The 20705-nt window shown below is 38.8% G+C and overlaps 2 protein-coding genes and 1 long non-coding RNA gene across 20 annotated transcripts in view; 1 reads left to right on the plus strand and 2 right to left on the minus strand.

The window, feature by feature from the left end:
• LOC310901916 overlaps positions 1–7209 on the minus strand; it is a 28097-nt gene extending 20888 nt beyond the window's left edge. For 10 of the 14 annotated variants that reach the window (XR_014586291.1, XR_014586292.1, XR_014586293.1 and 7 more), the window contains exon 1: positions 3944–4085. This is a non-coding gene — a long non-coding RNA (uncharacterized lncRNA). The other 4 variants (XR_014586289.1, XR_014586290.1, XR_014586301.1 and 1 more) reach the window with 4 other exon arrangements.
• PDK1 (pyruvate dehydrogenase kinase 1) lies at positions 4268–18499 on the plus strand. Its single transcript, XM_083842521.1, has 11 exons — positions 4268–4401; positions 7231–7372; positions 8863–8934; positions 9508–9692; positions 9936–10025; positions 10341–10418; positions 12490–12566; positions 13274–13372; positions 14321–14431; positions 15563–15676; positions 15796–18499. The coding sequence occupies exons 1-11, from the start codon at positions 4284–4286 to the stop codon at positions 15934–15936; spliced, it is 1227 nt and encodes a 408-aa protein (XP_083698647.1). The 5' UTR covers positions 4268–4283; the 3' UTR covers positions 15937–18499.
• Positions 18500–19194: 695 nt separating this feature from the next.
• The window catches only part of LOC310901904 (neurabin-1-like), a 52196-nt gene continuing 50685 nt past the window's right edge, over positions 19195–20705 (minus strand). For all 5 annotated transcript variants that reach the window (XM_083842502.1, XM_083842503.1, XM_083842501.1 and 2 more), the window contains one exon: positions 19195–20592. In XM_083842502.1, the coding sequence (XP_083698628.1) occupies positions 20425–20592 (168 nt within the window). In that variant the 3' untranslated portion in view covers positions 19195–20424. The remainder of the gene's footprint in view (positions 20593–20705) is intronic.

Raw genomic sequence — 20705 nt, forward strand, 5'->3', positions numbered from 1 at the left:
AGTCTTTAAACATCTCCAGAGACAAAAACGCCACTGCCTCTCTGAGCAACCTTTGAGCAGCCTCACAGTAGAAGCTCTCCTACGTTTAAGTGGAAACTTCCCTTGAGCCACTTTGTGCCGCTTGCCTCTGGCCCCGTCACTGGCCAGCCCTGCGAGGAGCCTGGATCTGCCTTCACTCGCTCCCCCCGCCAGGTATTTACATGCAGTCACAGAACCCTTCCCCAGCCTCCTCTTCTCAGCCTCCCCTCCACACCAGGTGCTCCAGGCCCTCAGAGGGAGACCCCTTCCCGCTTCGTTTTCTCTACAAAACCCATGTTTGCAGCAGCAACTTTTCATGGCAGTACCAGCCTCAAAGATGCTAGCAGACAGACAGAGGCTGCAGTCACCTCTGCTTCTTAAGAATCACCCCAGAACAATGCACACTCCCTTGCCATCGATACACAGCACTACTTATTTCCTCATATCTCTCAGTAGCTTTGGGGGAAAGGGGAGGAAGGGGCAGAAGAGTCACATGTTCTTGCCACGAGCATCTGAAATAATGCAACTGCTAAGCTGATTAGAAGACGTGCTTATGGGACGTTTCAGCAGCACGGGACTGGTTTCTTGAAGCAGAGGGGGCCAACCACTCAGTGCCAGAGGTGAGAAGTGCACCACTGCTGGCCTACTCACGGGACCGCCTGCGGCTGGTTGCAGCCCAGCAGGGAGAAACACCGCAGGGCACCGAGAGCCCGCCTGCACTGAGCGCTGATCCCTCGCAGCCGCCACCTCACCTCTGGCAGTGGCTAACGGAGGAGCGGCACTGCAGCACACAGCGAGGCTTCGCTCCTCCTGTTCCCACAAAAAGTTAGCGCTCAAATTCACTACCAGCTATGTTTTCCCTACAGAATAGAAGCCATCCACGACAATCAATTACAATTTCCCCATCTGTCTTCTGATCTAGAGTCACATGAACTTGTACATGGCAAAAATTCACAAACTCCCAAGTTTAATTACACACTCGATAAAAATATGCAAACATCTGTATGCTCCTCTTGAACCTCTTGCAATTTGATACAAACCCATACAGAAGCCACTACATAATAGCTTAGTTCCCATTTTTTATATATTTTTATTGTTCTACTGCAAAAAAAGAGACGAAAGCCACATCAAACCAGTGCAATCCTGTGAAAGTTTTCTAACATAGCAAAAGCAAGTAAACTTATTGCCAAAAACCTGAGAACAAAGACAAGCCTTTGCACAGAGCAAAGCAACACAAATAGACGCACCAGAAGGCATCATAGCAAAGCACATAAACGATAAAAAGATAAAGACAGAGATATTCTATGCATACGTGTGCCTGGAAACTTAAGGTTGTTGGTTTTATTTTACTTTTTAACCTATGATGTAGCTATTATGGAAGAAGGAAAGAAAAAGCAGCCATACATGCAGCAACCCAGAACAGTGACTTCCAGTAAGGAGTCACTTACTGTATGACCGCAGCAAACCAAGAAAATCTTTCTCTGGAACACCCTCCAAGAATGATCTGCTTTCAATTACCTTATTAAATCTTAAATGCCATGTTAAATTTTAAATTTAAGTTGGAAGGAAATAAAAAAAAAAAAGCAGTTACTTAGGTTAAAACTAAACACTATGTTTTCAATTATTTTAAAATCTGATTTGTTCTATCCCATTTGAGTTGTGGATCCAGGTGTATTATGATTTCAGGAACACCAACAAGAAGGAACAGAGGACTAGAAAAATGCCAAATGACAAAAATAATGCCTTTCTTCTTTTTGCTTTGCTTAAGCATTTACAAAAACTAGCACATAAGAACTCCAGTTAGTGCCACACTGGATCAGATCAGAGAAAACCCCCAAAAGATCATCAATGAGTGAAAAAAGATTAAAAAATAAGAGAGAGGAAATTCAAAATCACGGAACACAGAATATCCCAAGTTGGAAAGGACCCAAAAGAAACCTCGGGTACAACTCCTGACCCCACACTGGACCACCCAAAAATCAGACCCTATGTCTGAGAGCATTGTCCAAATGCTCCTTGAACTCCAGCAGGTCACTGCCCTGGGGAGCCTGTCCCAGTGCCCGACCACCCTCTGGGTGCAGAACCTTTCCCTAACCCCCAGCCTGACCCTCCCCTGTCCCAGCTCCATGCCATTCCCTCGGGTCCTGTCGCTGTCCCCAGAGAGCAGAGCTCAGCGCCTGCCCCTCCGCTCCCCTCGTGAGGGAGCTGCAGGCCGCCATGAGGCCGCCCTCAGCCTGCTCTGCTCTGGGCTGAACACACCAAGGGACTTCTCTGATACCTTAACAGAAGATGCTTCCATGGATTGGTACCCAATCAGTATTTTAAAGACCAAGAAAAAAAACTTTAGGTAGAAAGGGAGGATAGATAGGGGATTCTGCTCCAAACACAGCATTTAAGATTTACCCACAGTTACTTCTGTCATCGCTCACCCAACATGATTTCCCTGGACAGAATCGCTCGCTGTTTATATCAGTGAGAATGTAAATGGGCTCCAGCTCACCCAGCGAAAGGACACATTTAGCTTCCGACAGCCTTTACCATGTCCCCTGGCCAGCGACCTACATCCCATGACACAGCAGGCGGCAGCCAGGTCCCTACAGCATGCCCACAACAGTGACACACCAGGCATCCAGGCAGCAATACGCACGTAGAAAAGACAAAGCCAGCCCAGGACCACCACAAGCAATTGCAACACCTCACAAGTACCCAGCTTGCTGCCTGTAGGCACTGCTTTAAACTACAGCTGGCTCACAGCTGAAACCATCATCAGGTGGTTCTAAACACAGCAATTAATAGGCAAAGCAGGTGTCCCAAATTAGTACAAGCTTGAGAAGCACGAGCTACTATTTAATGTTCCTGAGGAGGGCCCACAGGCAGCACTACAGCAATAAATGTTAGTGACCAGTATTTGTACACAATCTGCAGAGACAGAGAAGTTGCTGGCTCACCCCGCCAGCCAGCACCCCCGGCCAAAACAGAGCAAGCCATTCTTTTCTGGGTATGAGATGGAGGTACTGCCTACAAACCAGGTGAAGCACTCTGACCCTGAGCCACTGCTCTATTCTTACTTATTACTGGTGCAGTTACTGCTCAGAAAACTGCCTCTGGAGGAAAACTGAATCAGTATGTTTTCTGTATTTACAATGCAACAGCAAAACAACAAAAAAATCCAATAATTCATGATGATCTTTCTACGGCTCCAAGCAATCCAACAACACGCTGAGCAAATTAATGTGACACAAGTAACACAACAATTCCTCTGTTAGCACAGACCATTGGACTTCCATCCCCCCTATCAGTCATGGACAAGCCGCAGGTACGAGGCACGTTTAAAGGAGATCAGGCAATGTTTAGGAGCTGATTTCATAGGGTAAGTTCGTGGGGCAAATACAAGTATCCACAACAAAAAGAGCAAGTGACACAGGGCCTGGCCAGCTACCACACTGCTCGTTGCGCCACATGGCACTGCAGGACTCGATACCTAGGTCGCAGTGACTTTATCAGGAATGCTCAGGAACACTGCTAGCTGCCTTGTTGTTAACGTTCAGGATATTTCTACTTGAGTAGGGTAAAAATCTATTACACATATCCCGGTGTCTCGCGTGCTGGATTACTATGAGTGATCCGGTGTAGGGATCTGGTGCGACGCTTGGCCACGCTCACTTCTAAGCCGCCACGACACGTTTTGCCTTCGTCACCGACCGGTCGGGAGCGCATCGCGACACACAGACAGACAGACCGACCCCACTGAGATCCTCACGGGTTCGGTTCTCCTTCGCCCGGCGCCCCCCGCGGGGCCGACGAGCCCCCAGCCCCACGTCGCCGGCCGAGCCGCCAGGGCTGTGAGCTCCGGACCCCGCTCTCCTGTCCTAATCCCCCTGCCCTACCGAGAGCCCCTCCGCACCCCCGAGCAGCAAGCACGTACCTGGTCGAGGCCAGGCTCCTCCGGGATGCGAGCGCCGCCTTGTCCCGGCATAGCGGCCGGCGGGGGAGCCCCACTTGGCTCCGCGCCCAGCCTGCGGGCACCGGGCTGCTCCGGACGCCCACCCGCGCTCCCCTCCCTCCCCTCGCCTTCTCTCGGAGCCGCCCTCTCCTCCGCCCCGCCGCTGCTGCGTGGGGCTGGGCCGGGAGGAGACACCCACCGCCGCGGGCACCTCCTCCCGGCCGCGCGGCGGAGGAGGCCGCGGCCTGGGTGAGGGGCCGGGGGAGCGGGCGCGGCGGGAAATGGCGGCCGGGCCGGGCTGAGGGGGGACGGGAGACGCGCCATGAGGCTGCTGCGCGCCCTGCGGCGCTGCGCCTCCCCGGGCAGCATCCCGCAGCAGGTGGACTTCTACTCGCGCTTCTCGCCCTCGCCGCTCTCCATGAAGCAGTTCCTGGACTTCGGTGAGTCCCCGCCGGGCTTCCCCCCGGTCCCGGCCCCTCCGCGGGGCGGCGGGATGTCGGGCCCCTCGCCCGCCCTCGAGCCTCGCGCCTTTGTCCCCCTGAGGGGGCGCGCGGGGAGCGAGCCCCCTCGGGCTCCTTGGCACGGCGGCCTGCCCCCGCCGCCCTGTGTTATTGCTAAATGCTGCCCTTTTTGGCACAAAAAGCCTCCGCTTCCTTCCGGGAGAAGGGAGCCTAGCTGACTCCTTACCTAGAGCCAAGAAGTGAGGCAAGGTTGAAATTCAGCTGAAATCTCGAATTCTTGGTAGCACAGAAGTAGTTTGATGTTTTGCCAAAACTGCGGTGTTGGGGACAAGGGGGAATTACGACTGCTAATAAAGTGACTCTGAAAAGTAAAAATTGTGAAGCCTTTTGAAAGCTAGCAAGCTCTCCAGCATGCACCAGGCACAAGAGATGTTGAATCCCAGCTGGAGCTAAGCAGCTGAAACAATTGTGACTTCTCCACAGTCACATGTTTGTGCCCCACAAAAACACTTCACTCAAGCGCTGCTCGTTTCAGAAAATGTGTGAGAGAAAGAGCAGAAAGCAAACACCAAGAATCACCGCGAAGGGTTGGGAATCTAGCCTGGAAAATGAGTAAATTGGTTGTGGGGTGCTCAATTTTATACTCTTGGTAAAACTACACATGTTCCCAGGCTTGTTGAGTACTTTGAGTCAAAAGGGAGCACAGGAATTGCTCTGCTCTGCTTCAGAGCAAAGACTGCATGGAGAAAGGTCTTGCAAGATATTCTGAAAAGCGTTTTTGAAGCCTGAGTGTGGAGCCATACTATAATTGGTTCTGTTTTTGTAAGCAAGGCACTGTCATAAGATACATGTAAACATATAGCTAGTAAACAGTTGCTTTTTATCTTTTTGCAAGTAAAACATAACTGAGAACTAATCCTAGAATCCCAGACTTTGTATGTAAGTAGGAAGATTTAAATAGGTTCTCTTAACTGTCCTGTTACTTCATCTATCTATTCAGCATTTCACACATAGCAATAAAATATATCCCATACTAGAATTCCAGATTTTTACAGGAATCCCACCATAAATCTGCCTTTAGTTCCTCCAGTTCTCAATCTAGTAAATGAAGTATTCTGTAGGCAAATTTAGGTCTTAGGTTATCAGTTGTATCTTGGGTTGTAAGTGCTTAATATTTTCTATAGGAGCCTTATCAATTCTTTGCATAGATGGATCATAACTGCACAGGGAAACAAAGTCATGTGCCCATTCACTGAAATCTTACTTACCCTAAGCTGCCTTCCATTTCTGACCCAGGATTGCAAAGATGTGGCCTCCAGATAAAAAACTTCTTTGTGGAATGTCATTTGCTGAGTGCATGGGACATTTGAAGATTAACGTTACATTCTAATATCTTCAATTTGACTTTTTCTTGGAATTTTAACCTGAGAATAGGGAAAGGCCAGTAACAGTCATGGCTGAAATGCAATCTGACTAGGGAGAAGAGTGAGAGGTTTCTGGGCAGAGGTCATATGTAGACAGTGCATAATACTGGTAAGTGTCACTGGGGAGAAATTCCTTATAGCTATTTGCGTTTTTATTAAGTTAACCGACATTATGTCACCAGTGTAGTTTATGATGTGTCTGTCCCTGGATGCATTAAACTAAACTACACCATTTCAATTTGGTGTATGTTTTTGCTTTTTAAGACACTCCTGGCTTCCTTGTTTTTATGTCCCTTCCCTTCATCTTCTTCCCCAACTCCTCCCCATGTCAAATGGAAGGTGTGAACTGAGCAGAAACACCACAGAGTTAATTTTTAGGAGTTACCTGTTATGAAACATCAGAACTGAGGTACATATTTCACAGCAGTAGATGAACAGCTTAGTAAGTTTAGATGCTATTTACATGACACTGTTGAAATCTTGAAGTAAGTCTGGCGGAGAATAAAGTACAGCACTCCTTATTCTCTTTGTCTCCCGCCTCCTCCTTTAGCCTAGTAAAACAAGCATCGTGGGAGTAAACTTAGGCCTTGATCTTAATAACCACCTGTAATTGACATGCAAAAAGATGACACCTGTGTTTATAAAAAGCACAGGTCAGTTATTAACAGGTGCACTAACTTTGCTTCTAGCTTTTAAGTGTAAAACTTCTAAAAAGTAAATATATGGTAGAACTACTATCATGATGACTATGCACAGTAGCCATCCTACTTCCATTTCTTTCTCAGTATTCATTTGAATTCATCTGTGTGCTGTTCGCTGTAAGACTTGAGTTTTAACTACAACAAAGCTAGCTGATAGGGAAATAAATCTTAAACAATTTAATAGGAAATCTAATTTATTTTCTGGAAGTGTGAAGTGTTCCCATATGAGTTATGGTAGTTTTGTAAGATCAGTGGTCAAGTGGGGTGTATGGGATTGTGATACTTTCTCAAGCATCCTTCAAACAAATATGCTTCCCACAATGTTTTCATTTGCTTGTCTTTAACATGCTCAGAATGATATATTGTTTCATCAGTGGTAGTTAGAATCAGTGTTTGCTACAAATAAACAATTTGCATGTATAGAAGCCATATTTAAAGTTGGCTGGTATAGGTCTGCAGTTCTTGCACTAGTTAACTTTTTATATACTGAGATTCTCCTTATTTCAACAAAGCTGGTAAGTTTACAGTTTGAAATATAAAGTGGGCTACTGTTATGAAAGAAACATTGGCTTACCAGACTGAGTCAACTTTAAAACCTAACCAGAGGCCTCTTAGGCAAGAAAGTAAGAATTTGTATAGTTTTGACTTTATTCTAATGTTGTCATATATTTATTTGGTCTTAGGATCTGAAAATGCTTGTGAAAAGACGTCGTTTATGTTTCTGCGACAAGAGTTGCCTGTAAGATTGGCAAACATAATGAAGGAAATAAGCCTGCTTCCAGACAACCTTCTAAGAACACCTTCTGTTCAGCTGGTGCAGAGCTGGTAAGAACAGTGTCAATTAATACTTTCAAGGGTGACTTTCTGCATATACATAAGATGTAGGAATAACGCATTCAGTTCTACAGAAAGAATATTTCATATGCTCATTACACATGAACATCACCTTTTTAGAATGAGTAAATATCCCAATGTGACGGAAACTAAATTTTCAGACTTGGGAAAAAAACACTCTAGGAGCAATTAGATAACCCACAATGAAATTAAAAACCATTTATTATATTCAACTATTCCAGATAGTCATGTAAGAGAATTCAGTAACAACAAAAATCCACAAGAGCAATGTTTAACAGGGCACTTAACTAAAATGAAGAAGCTAGTTAAGAAATCAACAGAAGCAGCTAAATGTACAATATGTTTTCAAAAAAGCATAGAAACTATTTAAAAGACAAGTTATTGCAGATTGAGAGTAAAAGTGTAGAAAATAACAAAAGCAAGAGAAAGCTCCCAAAGCCAGAATATTTAAAACAGCAGAAGCAATACAAGGCTATTAAAATTAAGAAGACATCCTTCGAAAAGTAAAATTTGCTTTCAAGTAAGGAATTTAAGCGTAAATTTTTGCAAGATGAAAGCCAAACAAAGAGATTGCTTGGCAACTGCTAAAGGCACATGGCTATCTGGAAAGGCTTTTAAAGTTAAGAGAACAAAGTCTGACAGTGAATAAGTGCAGTTGATTTGATGACTGAATATAAAAAGAGCTATCAGTGTAGATGGAGGCTTTCAATGAAACATGAAAGCTTAAATTTTTGTGATACTAAATGACATTGATCAAATGGGAAATGAATTCCACTTGGACAAATGCAATGTAAAGCGCAGAGAGGAACCTCCTCCTCCTGTATGCTTGCTCACTTCCAATCAAAAACGGAATTTTGGTGCTACTGTGGATATTCTTCTGACTGTTAGTTGGTGGGCAAAAACATGAATAGTGTTAGGAACTAAGTAACAAATAGGGTGGAGGAGAGTATTAGTGTACCACTGTGTTAGTCCATTATTCCTCTGAATTGCATGCAGTTCTAGTCATTCTATCCTGAACAGAAAAGACCAAGAGGGATAATCAGAGGGTTGGAACAGTTTCTACGTGAGAAGAAAACCAAACAGAATTCTTCAGCTTGGAAAAAACATCTAAGGAAAGAAATGGCAGAAATATGTAAATCATGAACAAGCTGGGAAAAATTTCTAATAACAGGAACTAACTAGGGCTGCTAATAAGTTATCACCCACTGGGTTTAAAACAGAAAGATGATCTTTTATGCTTTCTAATTAAATTGTGTAATTAATTGCTCTGGAGATTTTGGAAGAAACCGTCATGAATGGATTCAGAAGGATCTAACAAAATTCACAGGGGATAGGTCTATAGGATATATCAAATACAATGATTTAGATGCAACCAGACTTGGAAGACCATAAATCTCTAACCAAAGGGTGCTGGGGAGTCATATTAGCATTGGTCTTTTTCATGTTTCTTTCATTTAAAGGTATGTCCAAAGTCTTCAGGAGATCCTTGACTTTAAGGACAAAAGTTCAGAAGATTCAGGAGCTATTCACAGGTAAGGATTTGTTACATATATCAATACAAGTCTTATGTAGAAGGACTGGCAAGAGAAGTAGTGGCTTAAGAAAAATTTCATCTATCTTCAGTTTTTATGTCAGAATCATAGTAACATCATCCCCTGCCACTGGAAGGCAGGAAGAAGCTAAGAATAATTAAACTTAACCAAATTTTTACCAGTTCCTTACTTGTAATGTTGGAACTGATGTATGGAACTTTTCACATGTACAGTAGGTTTGTTCGTTACCAGCTGACTATGGTTGCTGTTTTGACAGGCATGAGATGATTTGCATGAACACAGTTGACAAAACTTTCTTCTTTTTTTGGCATTAATAAAAAAAAAAGTTAACAATAAATGTACAAATAATCACCAATGGTGGCACCATTACTGACTGTTTCAATGCAAGTTGCTTGAAATGTTCTATTTGTTATAAAGACTGGCCTGCATACTGCAGTAGGCAGACCTGTAATATTTCTGTACATGGTGGTCTTCATTTTCGTGGACAGATGCTCAATTTGCCAGAGTATTAAACTCAGTTGAAAGTAAAAACTAACAATGTATTAATTTTAGTTTTACAGATACTGTGATAAAAATCCGGAATCGACACAATGATGTAATTCCTACTATGGCTCAAGGAGTAATAGAGTACAAGGAAAGCTTTGGCATTGATCCAGTGACCTCGCAGAACGTGCAGTATTTTTTAGATCGTTTCTACATGAGTCGCATTTCAATTAGAATGCTCCTTAATCAACACTGTAAGTGCTTTTGTTGAAGGGAGGGGAAATGATACCTGTACTCTGTCAGTAGTATTTTCCCTTTACTTTTAAGTGCTTAATACTTAAATGCTTCTTAAAAATATTTATTAGTAATAGCCTTTTAACTATGGTAAAAATTGGAATTATAGATTTTCTATAAACTTCTATTCAGCAAAACTGAAGATATAAACTATAATTATAAAAATTATATGGGATATTAAATAATACTGTCTTTGTTGGCAGCTTTACTGTTTGGTGGGAAAATTAATCCAGCTCATCCAAAGCATATTGGAAGCATTGATCCTAGCTGCAATGTTGTTGAAGTTATCAGAGGTAAATCCAGAAAAGAAAAAGAATTGTGAAAACTTACATGAATGTCTATGTTGAGAGCCAATATGTCTTGATGTTTATATAGTGTATAGTTCTTTCCTACTTGGAGCAGAAGCTTAATTGAAAATGTAAGCGTTACATATTTTTGTCAGTGTCCCTGTCTCTCCCCCCCCCGCCTCCAAAACAAACAAACAAACAGTTTTTGTGAGAAGATGATAAAAATCTCACTGACAGCGCACAGTGTTTTCAATTTTTGTTTTTCTTTTTGGTAAACTGTAAAGGGAAAAAAGAAAGGTAACTTTTTTTAATTTATTATAGATGGCTATGAAAGTGCCAAGAGACTTTGTGATTTATATTATATGAGCTCTCCAGAACTCATCCTGGAAGAATTGAATGGTAAGTGCATATGGGATGAGACACTCCCTTGAATGTAGTGATAGCTTCTTCTGAAGTAGCTGGTATAATGTTCTTCCACTTTTCCTATAGTCAATGTATCCTCTATTGTATAGATTTTATACATTATATAGAGAGATAATAAAGATTTAGATATTATATCCTCTACTAGATATATATATTTTTTTTTAATCTGGCAGAAGACTTCCCTTATTCCTTTTTTTTTTTTAATTGGTGAACTGAAACCTGTAGAAAAGCTTCTGAAATCGCAGCTGTTGATATAACAGATTTTAGCGATGTCCTCCCCTCCCCAAGGTTTCTTGCATGTCTTCACCCTACACTGTATCTATTACAACTCATCCTCTTTGTGTTTCTTGTGACACACGAAACTTTGCATTCTAATTTCTCTTTCTTATTCAGGTAATGCACACTTAAAGTTGCAATTAGATAAAGTCCCTGTAAAAAATCATTTGAACCTGTTTTCTATGACTGAAAAAGACATTTACAATTGTGCTGCTATGAACTCAGAGGTCAACTACTGTCCCCATAGTCTTGCTGAATGCTAAAGAGCCTTTCTAACACTACTCACTGGAGTGCTTTTCAAGTTAGTAAATACCAAGTTCAGGCAGACCTACAAAAACAAGCAATCAAAACTGCTTCTACAAATGATTGCAAAAGTGAGAGTGCACCCAGAGTAGCTTGGCCTGTGAAGTTAAAGGCAAAGAAAGCGCAGCCTTGACTACACATTCCAGATCTTTTCTTCCTACTGTACAAAACCTGTTACTCTTTATATAGGTTAAAGGATTTTCCTTTCTCCATCTCTTGATCATTACTAAAAATATTTGTACAAAACTATCAGTCACGCTAGCTACTGCTCTTTACTGCAGGAGCATTTTAATGGTGTACATGTTCCAGAAGTCAGAACAAACAGTTTAGATTTAATAAAAGGAGCAGCCTTTTGCTTAATGAATTGTGAAGGTGAGTTAAACCTGATCCAGGCCAAATGCACACTATTACCCACAGCTGAGAGCCATTATTTAAAATGTAGTCATGGGGTTTGAGGGTGGAGGCATAGATGAGGGCAGTTAACTTGAAGGCAGGAACCTATCATTTCAAAGTGCATTTTTTTTCCCTTTTTGTTTGGTACATGATTTATTCCAAATCTTTTGACCATCACTAGACTTTAACATTTATAGCTCATAAAGCACTTGTCATTAACACAGTTTGGGAAGAAAACTATTAACTTGTTGAGCTGAAAGAACATTCAGGGCCAGCAGATTTTTGGAGCAACCTTTCCTTAATTTTTCATTAATGACTATGTTCCCATGATATTTTTTCCAGAGTTAATACTTAAAAGCTTGAAAACTAAATCAGTTTATAGATATAATTGTATTTTGTTAAGGTTTCTTGTAATACTAGCTAATTTCTAAATTACTCAAAAAATAGGCTGTGCTGCAGATAGTATTTGGTACATTTTAGCATCGTAAGATCCTATCAGGTTGGGAGGGATCTCAGGAAGTTTCTAGCCTCATCTCCTGCTCAAAACAGGGACAGCTATGAGATCAGGCCAGGTTGCTCGTGGCTTTATCCAGTCTGGTCTTACAAATCCTACAAGGATGGTGACTACTTAACATCTCTGGGCAACCTGATTCAATTGTCAAATGTCATGGTGAAAATGTCTTCCTCTATATGCAGTCTGAACCTATTCCATCTTACATTCATTGTTTCTTATCCTCCCACCACCTGAAGAGCCTGACTCCATCTTCGTAATAACCTTGTAAGTATTAGAAGGCTACTATTATATGGTCTAATCAGTGATGCTAGAGTGGATTTTAAGATTATTTTCTAAAGCAGCAAGCACTTTTGAAAATCTTGAGTATGAATTTTGGTTAACACACAACTTCTGAAAAAATTTCTGTTCCTTCTTTTCTAAATTCTCTTACCTATACAAATGTACACGTTGAATTAGTACAGGAATCAATACAAGATACCTAGTTAATTTAATAAATTAAATTTAGTAAATAATAAATTTAGTAAATTACCCATTTAATTATTTAGTCTTTCTTTTCTCCAGCTAAATCACCAGGACAGCCCATGCAAGTGGTGTATGTACCATCACATCTCTATCACATGTTTTTCGAACTTTTCAAGGTCTGTGCAATTACCATTACACAATTCTTTTATACATGTTTGTTTAGTAAGATTGTATTTGACTTTTTGAACCATTTCTAGATAGCAATGCGTTTTCGTTAAAATGAAAGCTTCTAGCAATTTAACTGCAGTGTCTTTGCAAATGCAAACTTCTAGCAATTTAACTACAGGAATATACTTAGGTTGTACAGCTTTGGAAGATGTGTCTCTGTGCCTAGCCACTGAAAACCTCAGACACCTTCCGCAGTAGACAACTTTGTCAAAAAATGCTTATACTGTATAAAGGCATTAGTTAATAAAGCAAGTGAGAATAATATTCCTAATTTTGGGGACACCTTTGGTATAAAGTGAAACGTGTTGGTTCTATATACTTTTTTCCTCAAGCACTTATTTCAGTCCTAGACTCTTCTTGGATCTTTGTGCTCTGTTGCATGTAGAATGCATTATACAGGTTTATAGAAATAAAATTGTACATTAACATACTTAAATATTCTAAAATTTTTAAATTAGTCTGTAATTCAAATAAATTTTACAAATGCTGATACTGAATACATCAGAAACACTCAAAAAAAACCTATTCTAAAACCATATATTTTGTCTTGATTCTAAAATATATGTGATAAAAATAACCTATGTTCCTAAATTGAAGTTTTAAGATAATAAAGCAGTAAGAATAAGATTTAAGTTCTTGTACTTGAAAATTGCAGAATGCAATGAGAGCCACCATGGAACATAATGCTGATCGATGCATTTATCCTCCAATTCATGTACATGTCACGTTGGGAAATGAGGATTTAACTGTTAAGGTACCCACTTTTTTGATTATTATTTTTTTTTCCTGTCATAGTCATCATATTACTAACTTTATCTGATGATCTGATTCCAGCAGTAGATTGTATCTGATTAAGTAGTATATAAGTAACAGGACAGTTTTGCAACTTCACATACTGCATCAGCAGGAAATTCATGAAGAGGTTGCATATTCACTGGGAAGGTTCTGTAATATAATTCTGTGGTTTTGTCATGCCTACATCGTGCCTAGTTTATGCACAATCGTGACTAAAACTGAAGCAGCAGCTTCATACAATTGTTATGTCGCCATTTTTAAATCAAAATGATAGAGCTGCATAGGAGGTATGAAACAACTGAAAAAAGGGAAATGAACCTTGTATATTCCATGCAGATTAAACCTGCCTGAAATACAGTTTGCAGAGTAATTAATTTTTGTTACATACAGTGTCCATGTTGGATTTCAGAGACCAGCTGCAAGCACTGGCTTTTTCATAGGTCTAACTAACACTTAGTAAAACAACTCTTGGGACTTGCTCCTTCAGTAACGAGTTTTAGTGCATTGTCTTTTAACTGGCAGTAGTCTCAAGTAATAAAGATGAAAATACACAGAAGCTGGTACTTGTTGAAATCGGTAGGTATAAATCTGGACTTCAGGCAAAACTGAATTACAAACAAGACAAAAGCAATGCAAAATTTAAGTAGAATTTTCTTGCTTTTAAGAGATTATGAATGCTTCTTAGGATAGTATTTTATGTAAATGGTTTGTAAAAAGGATGAGGGGGAAGAATTCACCTGCTTGTTGCTATAGCTGAGAGATGAGAATTTAAGAAAACCTATCATTTACTAGGGACAACTTTATATTATGTTTTACCTGAACTTTCTCTGGATCATTGTTTGAGAGAGGCTGTCTTTTCTAAAATTGTATTCAGGAACATAATGCTACGTGTTCCTTCTTGTTCCAGATGAGTGATCGTGGTGGAGGTGTTCCTATGAGGAAAATTGACAGACTATTCAACTATATGTATTCAACAGCACCACGTCCACGTGTTGAGACATCCCGAGCTACACCTTTGGTATGTACATCTTTTATGCCTTGTCATCTTGGATGTGATTAATAGTCACAAAATAAACAATTTAGTCAAAGCCATGAAGCCTGATTTTATAGATACAATGACTATGATCATTTGGATGTTAGTGCTTAATTCAAATATTTTCATGAAATTACCTGGAAAACAGTTGTCAATATTTTAGGACTATACAATTTAAATTTCAATATTCTGTTTTTGTCTATCAAATATAAAGATTAACTGTCTCAAGAAGAACACTTAGCTATGCTGCATGTACTGCAGTAAGCACAGGATTCTTGTGGCCACTGAAAGAAAGGGAAAAAAAATAGCATTGGTTTTGGATCAAGTCCATAGTTTCAGCCATAATGTGCAGTCAGTTGTGCCATTCCCCAGGAAGGATGATGGTACATAGATGTGACAAGGCATATGAAGAATCTATTTTGCTCTTATGTGAACTTAATAGATGCACAAGAAATACTGAGAGACTAAGACTATAAGAAGCTCTGAACAGCTTTCCTGAATTTGTTCTCTTATATTGCATCATTCAAAATGTTTTTGTTTTTTTAAAGTGTTCTGCACATCGATGACAGTAACTCATTAAATACCAGATCTTTACATAGGAGCAGAGAGCATGTTCTTCAAGAGATTTCTGAAATATAGTAGATCTACAAAAAAAAAAAAAACTTAAAATTTCAGGGCTACATCCTGCTGCTGTAGACAGGGTTTGGTGGAATTGTAGTGTAACTTAAAATTCATAACCTTTGCTTCTTGAACCTTTTCATACTTACTGATGATGAAAGGTACCTGACTTAAGTACATTAAATAATAGTTAAGATCAGCAGCACTATAAGGCACTCAGTACAATTTACTCTTCTTGAAAAAGTTACCAAAATACAAGAACTGTTATCTAGCAGTCCTGTCTGACAAAGGAGTAGAACAACTTTTTCCTATTCACCAGTATCCATGCTTTTTCTGTTTCAGGGGTGCTTGTAAGGGGGTATAATAATCAGCATTTGAACTCCTCTTACTGTCAAACATCATGCTTAGATTGTCTTTTACCTTTTAGTTTAGAAAACACCAGTAATAACCACTGATTGATTCAGTTAATAAAAATAAACTTTTTTTTTCCTGTATCAGGCTGGATTTGGTTATGGCTTGCCCATATCACGTCTGTATGCGCAATACTTCCAAGGAGACCTGAAACTGTATTCCTTAGAAGGTTATGGTACAGATGCAGTTATTTACATAAAGGTATGATGTAATACATTACCATTTTAAATTTATCATCCACTCTAATCTAATTACTATTGGATCACCTTGTTCTGTTACTCAAATTAAAAAAAGTCAGCTACAGTCTTCTCTACTTACAGGCCTTATCAACAGAATCAATTGAAAGACTCCCTGTATATAACAAAGCAGCCTGGAAACATTATAAAGCAAACCACGAAGCAGATGACTGGTGCGTGCCAAGCAGCGAGCCAAAGGACATGACCACTTTTCGCAGTATATAGCTGTTGGCCCAACAGTTGATAAGATATAGGTATATCACATGAAGGGAATTTAAAAGACCCTGGTCTATGCCAAGATGCTGGGCCACATTTCATATGTGAAAATCATTTTAAGTGGAATAACAAAGTTTAACTCAATTACTCTTTTTTGGAAGTTAAGGAAAAGTAGTAAGCTGTTGATACTTTCTAAGTAAGAAGGTCACATTTAATTTGTTCCACCTTCTGTTTATGACTACTTTCTGTAGTTAAATCAAGGGAGCAGTAATTTCAGGTTTTATAGGGATCAGTGCAACCTATTTCATATCTACTGAGAAATGTATTAATTCATATAATTAAAAAAATGTTTTAATACAAGAACTATTGAAAAAGCTTGCCAGAGAATTTTTCCTTTATACAATGTTACAGATTAATGAAACACTGATGTAAGAAACATTAAGGAGTTCATTGCTGTACCTTTGAGCCTGTATGGAACTTTCTGTTCCTTGATCTTATAAGCATGCTGAAGCCTAATGTTGCAAAGCTAGGAATGTTGCCTACACACTATACATCAAGTTTTTTGTTTTACAGCTGTAGAGATCACACTTAGGGCTTTAGGAATAATGAAAAAAAAATCAGTTCTAGCTGCTGCCACTGGTATAATGTATCTCAGGTATGTGGTATCAGTCATATTTCTTTAGTGGTAATGTGAATATTTAATATGTGATAAACTTATCTTTCCATGATCATTGTGAATTAGCAAACAGCGTTGGCTTATGTACAGTAAAGGTATACTGTCTTATATTTGCTTGTATTTCCGTAGGTAATACCAAAACAGCATCAGTGTTCTAGCCCTAGTGAGATCTCAGACTCTGGGGTATGTCAGGTTACAGTTGTAAATGAAAAATATTTTTAATAAACGAACATTTTTAAAACTTACCTTTAGTAGGGCATCTCTCACTTTGACAATATAAACTACCTTCTGAGAAGTATTTAAAAAATGTGGAATTAACAGTTTTTGAAAATACCTTTGTATTTGTGGTGTGTTTCTGGCTTCATTTATCTAGTAACTTGAAGTCATACTATAACGTAAATAAGGTAAGCAGAATATGTCATCAGTCAATGGCAAACTGTCAAAACAACCGTGGAAGACAGAAGGGAACAAGCATTACATTTCAGGTACTAAGTCCTTTTTTAATAAAGGATTCAACTTCTCTTAATGCCTACTGTGCCAGATTTGTTCAAGTTAGACACATCTGTGTTGTACCTTTGATTCATACCATTCCTCAATATTTTAGGAGTGGTACAGTTAAAGACCTTTAAAATGAAGTTTTTGCCTTGAATAATTCATTGCCTGTACTGCTGCGATTAAGTCATGTAGCACACATGCATAATCACTCTCAGAATGAGTAAGCCTAAGTTTTGCTGGTTTATTTGCTTTGCACAGAGCAGAAGGTGAGATACCACAAGTGAGGGGCATAGCTGGTACATTAGAACTCGTGGACACAAAATTCTAGTTGTGCCTGAGCCAGATTAAAGATTATCACCTATTCCTCCCTAACCTAGTTCTGCAAAGCAGATGTTTTTATACTCTGTTCAAGCTAACACGGGTCGCTTTTACAGGAGTGGATTACAGAATGGCTATGTATGCAGTTAAACTGACACTGAAGGAGGATTACTCTAGCTTAACTGTACTGTTCTGGTTGTGATTAACTGCTCTGCTCAAGCTTGTGGGCACTTTAACATCCCTATTTTTCTTCCATACACGGCTGTGAGGTGGTGACTGTTTGACATACCTTTCATGCACGCATGGCTACAAGTGACGAGAAGCTATAGCTGTTCTCTTCAACCCTGTAAGAGGATGACCGTGAGAAATTCCACATATTGTAAAATGGGGCCTGTACAAAAGTTAGAGAGAATGTCTGCAGCTGTTACGTTTGCTGAACTAAAGCTTAAAGCTATAGCAAAGGCTTTTAAAAACTCAACGCAGAAGCTGAACATTCTAGCTCTAATGCTAAGTTTTAAATATTTAACTAACTTAATTGAACAATTTTAATAATACCTGAGAACTACAAGAAATGTTTTTGAAGAAAAGCTAAATCATTTTTTCCTAGGAAGTTATTAAAATACTTCATATGGTGTTATTGAAATAAAAGCCCTTTCTTGCTCTCTGCTAGCTACCAATTAAACTCTGATTATTAGAAAAACTTGCCATGTAATTATATTTGTCTCCCCTTCCTTACCTTCCATCCCAAGTGATTGTGGTAAAAACGCACGTATTGATATATTTGTTTACAATGTTTAACCCTATTCATAAGCTTGATTTCTTACTTTTGATAGAAATAGAAGTTCAAACAATGATTTTTTAAAATATTTTCATTACTGTACTGCTGTCATTGCTAGCACACTTAAAGTTGAAGTGAATCACTATAGTAAAGTAGTATAGTAGCTCAGCTATCAAAATGCTGAGTTTAATAGTTTTGTATAAAAATGAACTAAGTCTTGCACTGTAAAAGTAATTTTGGTTTGTGTTAACTTAAGTTTTTGAAAGAATCACTACATTTATTCATTAAAAGTATTTTTAAAATTACACTTTCAGTTGGGTGATTTTGTGGCTTGATACCAAACTAGTTCTGTGGACCTAGATTTGTTCAGCATCTGAGAGATGTTAAATGCTGTGGTCTGTGATAATCAATGTTCTTGAACTCACCTGGCATATGAGCATACCATAACTGCTATGGCCCCAACTTAGTGCACCAGCCCTGCATATAAGCAAGCCTTTAAAACCATTATTTTCACTTGTCTCCTTCCGGAGAAACAAACTCTTGACAGGGTACAACACTGAGCTTAGGAGGCTTAAAGGAAAAAGGTAATAATACATGGTTGTATTCCCTGTTCTTTAAGCACTTAACTGAGAAATAAACATCCTTGTCTGAATCAAGAAGAGTGCAGTTTTAGGTGCATAATTCTAAGAATCTGACTGTTCCATACTTCTAATTCCCTTCTCTTTTATCAGTATGGCAGCATTCCTCCCTGACTCCAGGTTTGTACATTTGGAGTACAAACTCAGAGCTCCTGGAAACAAAGTAAATAAGTTAAATCTTGAGGAAATAGTTGTTTCTTAAGAAACAATACTGAAAATAAAACCTCTCTTTAAAAGTAACTATTACCAAGATTTTTAACTTTATTTTGGAAATGCATGGTGTGCAGAAGCTTTTTCACACCATCCTTTTGCTGAAATTCGTAAGACAGTTATACCAAAAAAAACTTGTGAGACACCAATAGTGAAGTCCATTCATTTAATTAAAATGAAAAACAGTCCATAGATTTAAAGGAGAACTTGGTCCACATACACAAATGATGTAAGTTTTGTTCTAGTCCATTTTATGGTGGAACTGATAGTTTGTTTCTGGAATAATCTAAATAAAGAAGTGCTGTTGTAATATCTATCAAAGAGTATGTAAATATACAAAACACCAATTTATGTTCTAAACTATATGGCATATCAAATCCTCCTTTAAAGAGCAATAATTTGTAGTCTACAATTGAACATATTTAAATACAATGCAGAAACCCAGTGCTTCGGTGGTAGTTTTTCCTACAATTCTTCCCTCAGTATTTTAAGTTTGAAGAACAGCGTATTTTAAAATTAGCAAATATATAAATTTGGTCCGCAAAAATTTCGTAGCAAGTAGAAAAGAGAAATACATGTATTGCAAATTGATCTTACTTGTAGCATAAATCTATAAAACTATGTATTATTTAGGAAAAAATAGGTTAAAAAAGATCTTATTTATAGATTTAAACCTTGTCCCAACACCGTAAGGGTAGTGTGTGGAAAACTGAATACTATGATTAGGATATGTAGTTTGTGAAACTACTTAATATTTCTTGTTATTTTCTCACTAAATTGCAACACATGGAATTCAAAAACAAAGTGGTACTACAGTGGACTTAGCATGAAACAGATCACGCCAAAAATACAAGAATTTAAAGAAAATACTTCATAAATTTGAAATACATGCTTTCTTTTTAAATTAATTTGACATTACTGTTTTCTTAAACAATTTTTACTATACATCTTTAGTGGCAACAGATAAACAGACTGTCACAGACTGAATTTGTTGGCAGGATTTTTCTATTGTCCCTCTATCAGATTCAACTCTACAAAACTCTAGTTGACTAATATTGGAATGATTTTTAAACACAGTATTCTACTTTTCACAAACATGTAGAAATTTCAACGAAAAGGGCACATGAGGTCTTAGAAGCACAAATATTAAGGCAGGAAGTTAAATTAGTATTAGTACAGGCAGAGTCAACTAGGAATAAAAATACTGAAAACATTTCATTTTATTGGGTTGTAATGGGGAGGGACTATTATTAAAAAGTAAAAAAAAAAAACCTACCATGTTAAACTGTTGCACTTTCCCTCCTCCCTCAATTGTACAATTATATACAAATCTGCAGAACTTCAAGGTGAAGCAATTTGAACTAAAACAAAGCAGGGTCACCTTAGCAGCTTGATTCAAGAGTGGTTACCACTCTACCAGTCTTGCGAACTTCTCTCTCCTTCTTTTGAAATTTTTCCTTTTGTTTTTCCAGTTTTTCTTGTGCTTTTCTAATATCCTTAATTTTTTTCTTTATTGTTGATCGGTCGTTTTGACTGGAAACTCCCAGAGCCTTTTGGGGTTTAAAAAAAAAGAAAAATTTGTTATTAATTTTTCAACAGTTGTGAACAGTTTAAGGAAGTGTTATTCACTTTGCTATAAAAGATAGTCTGTTTGGAAAACAAG

Source organism: Anser anser (assembly GCF_964211835.1).
Source record: "Anser anser genome assembly, chromosome: 6".
Taxonomy (NCBI): Eukaryota; Metazoa; Chordata; class Aves; order Anseriformes; family Anatidae; genus Anser; species Anser anser.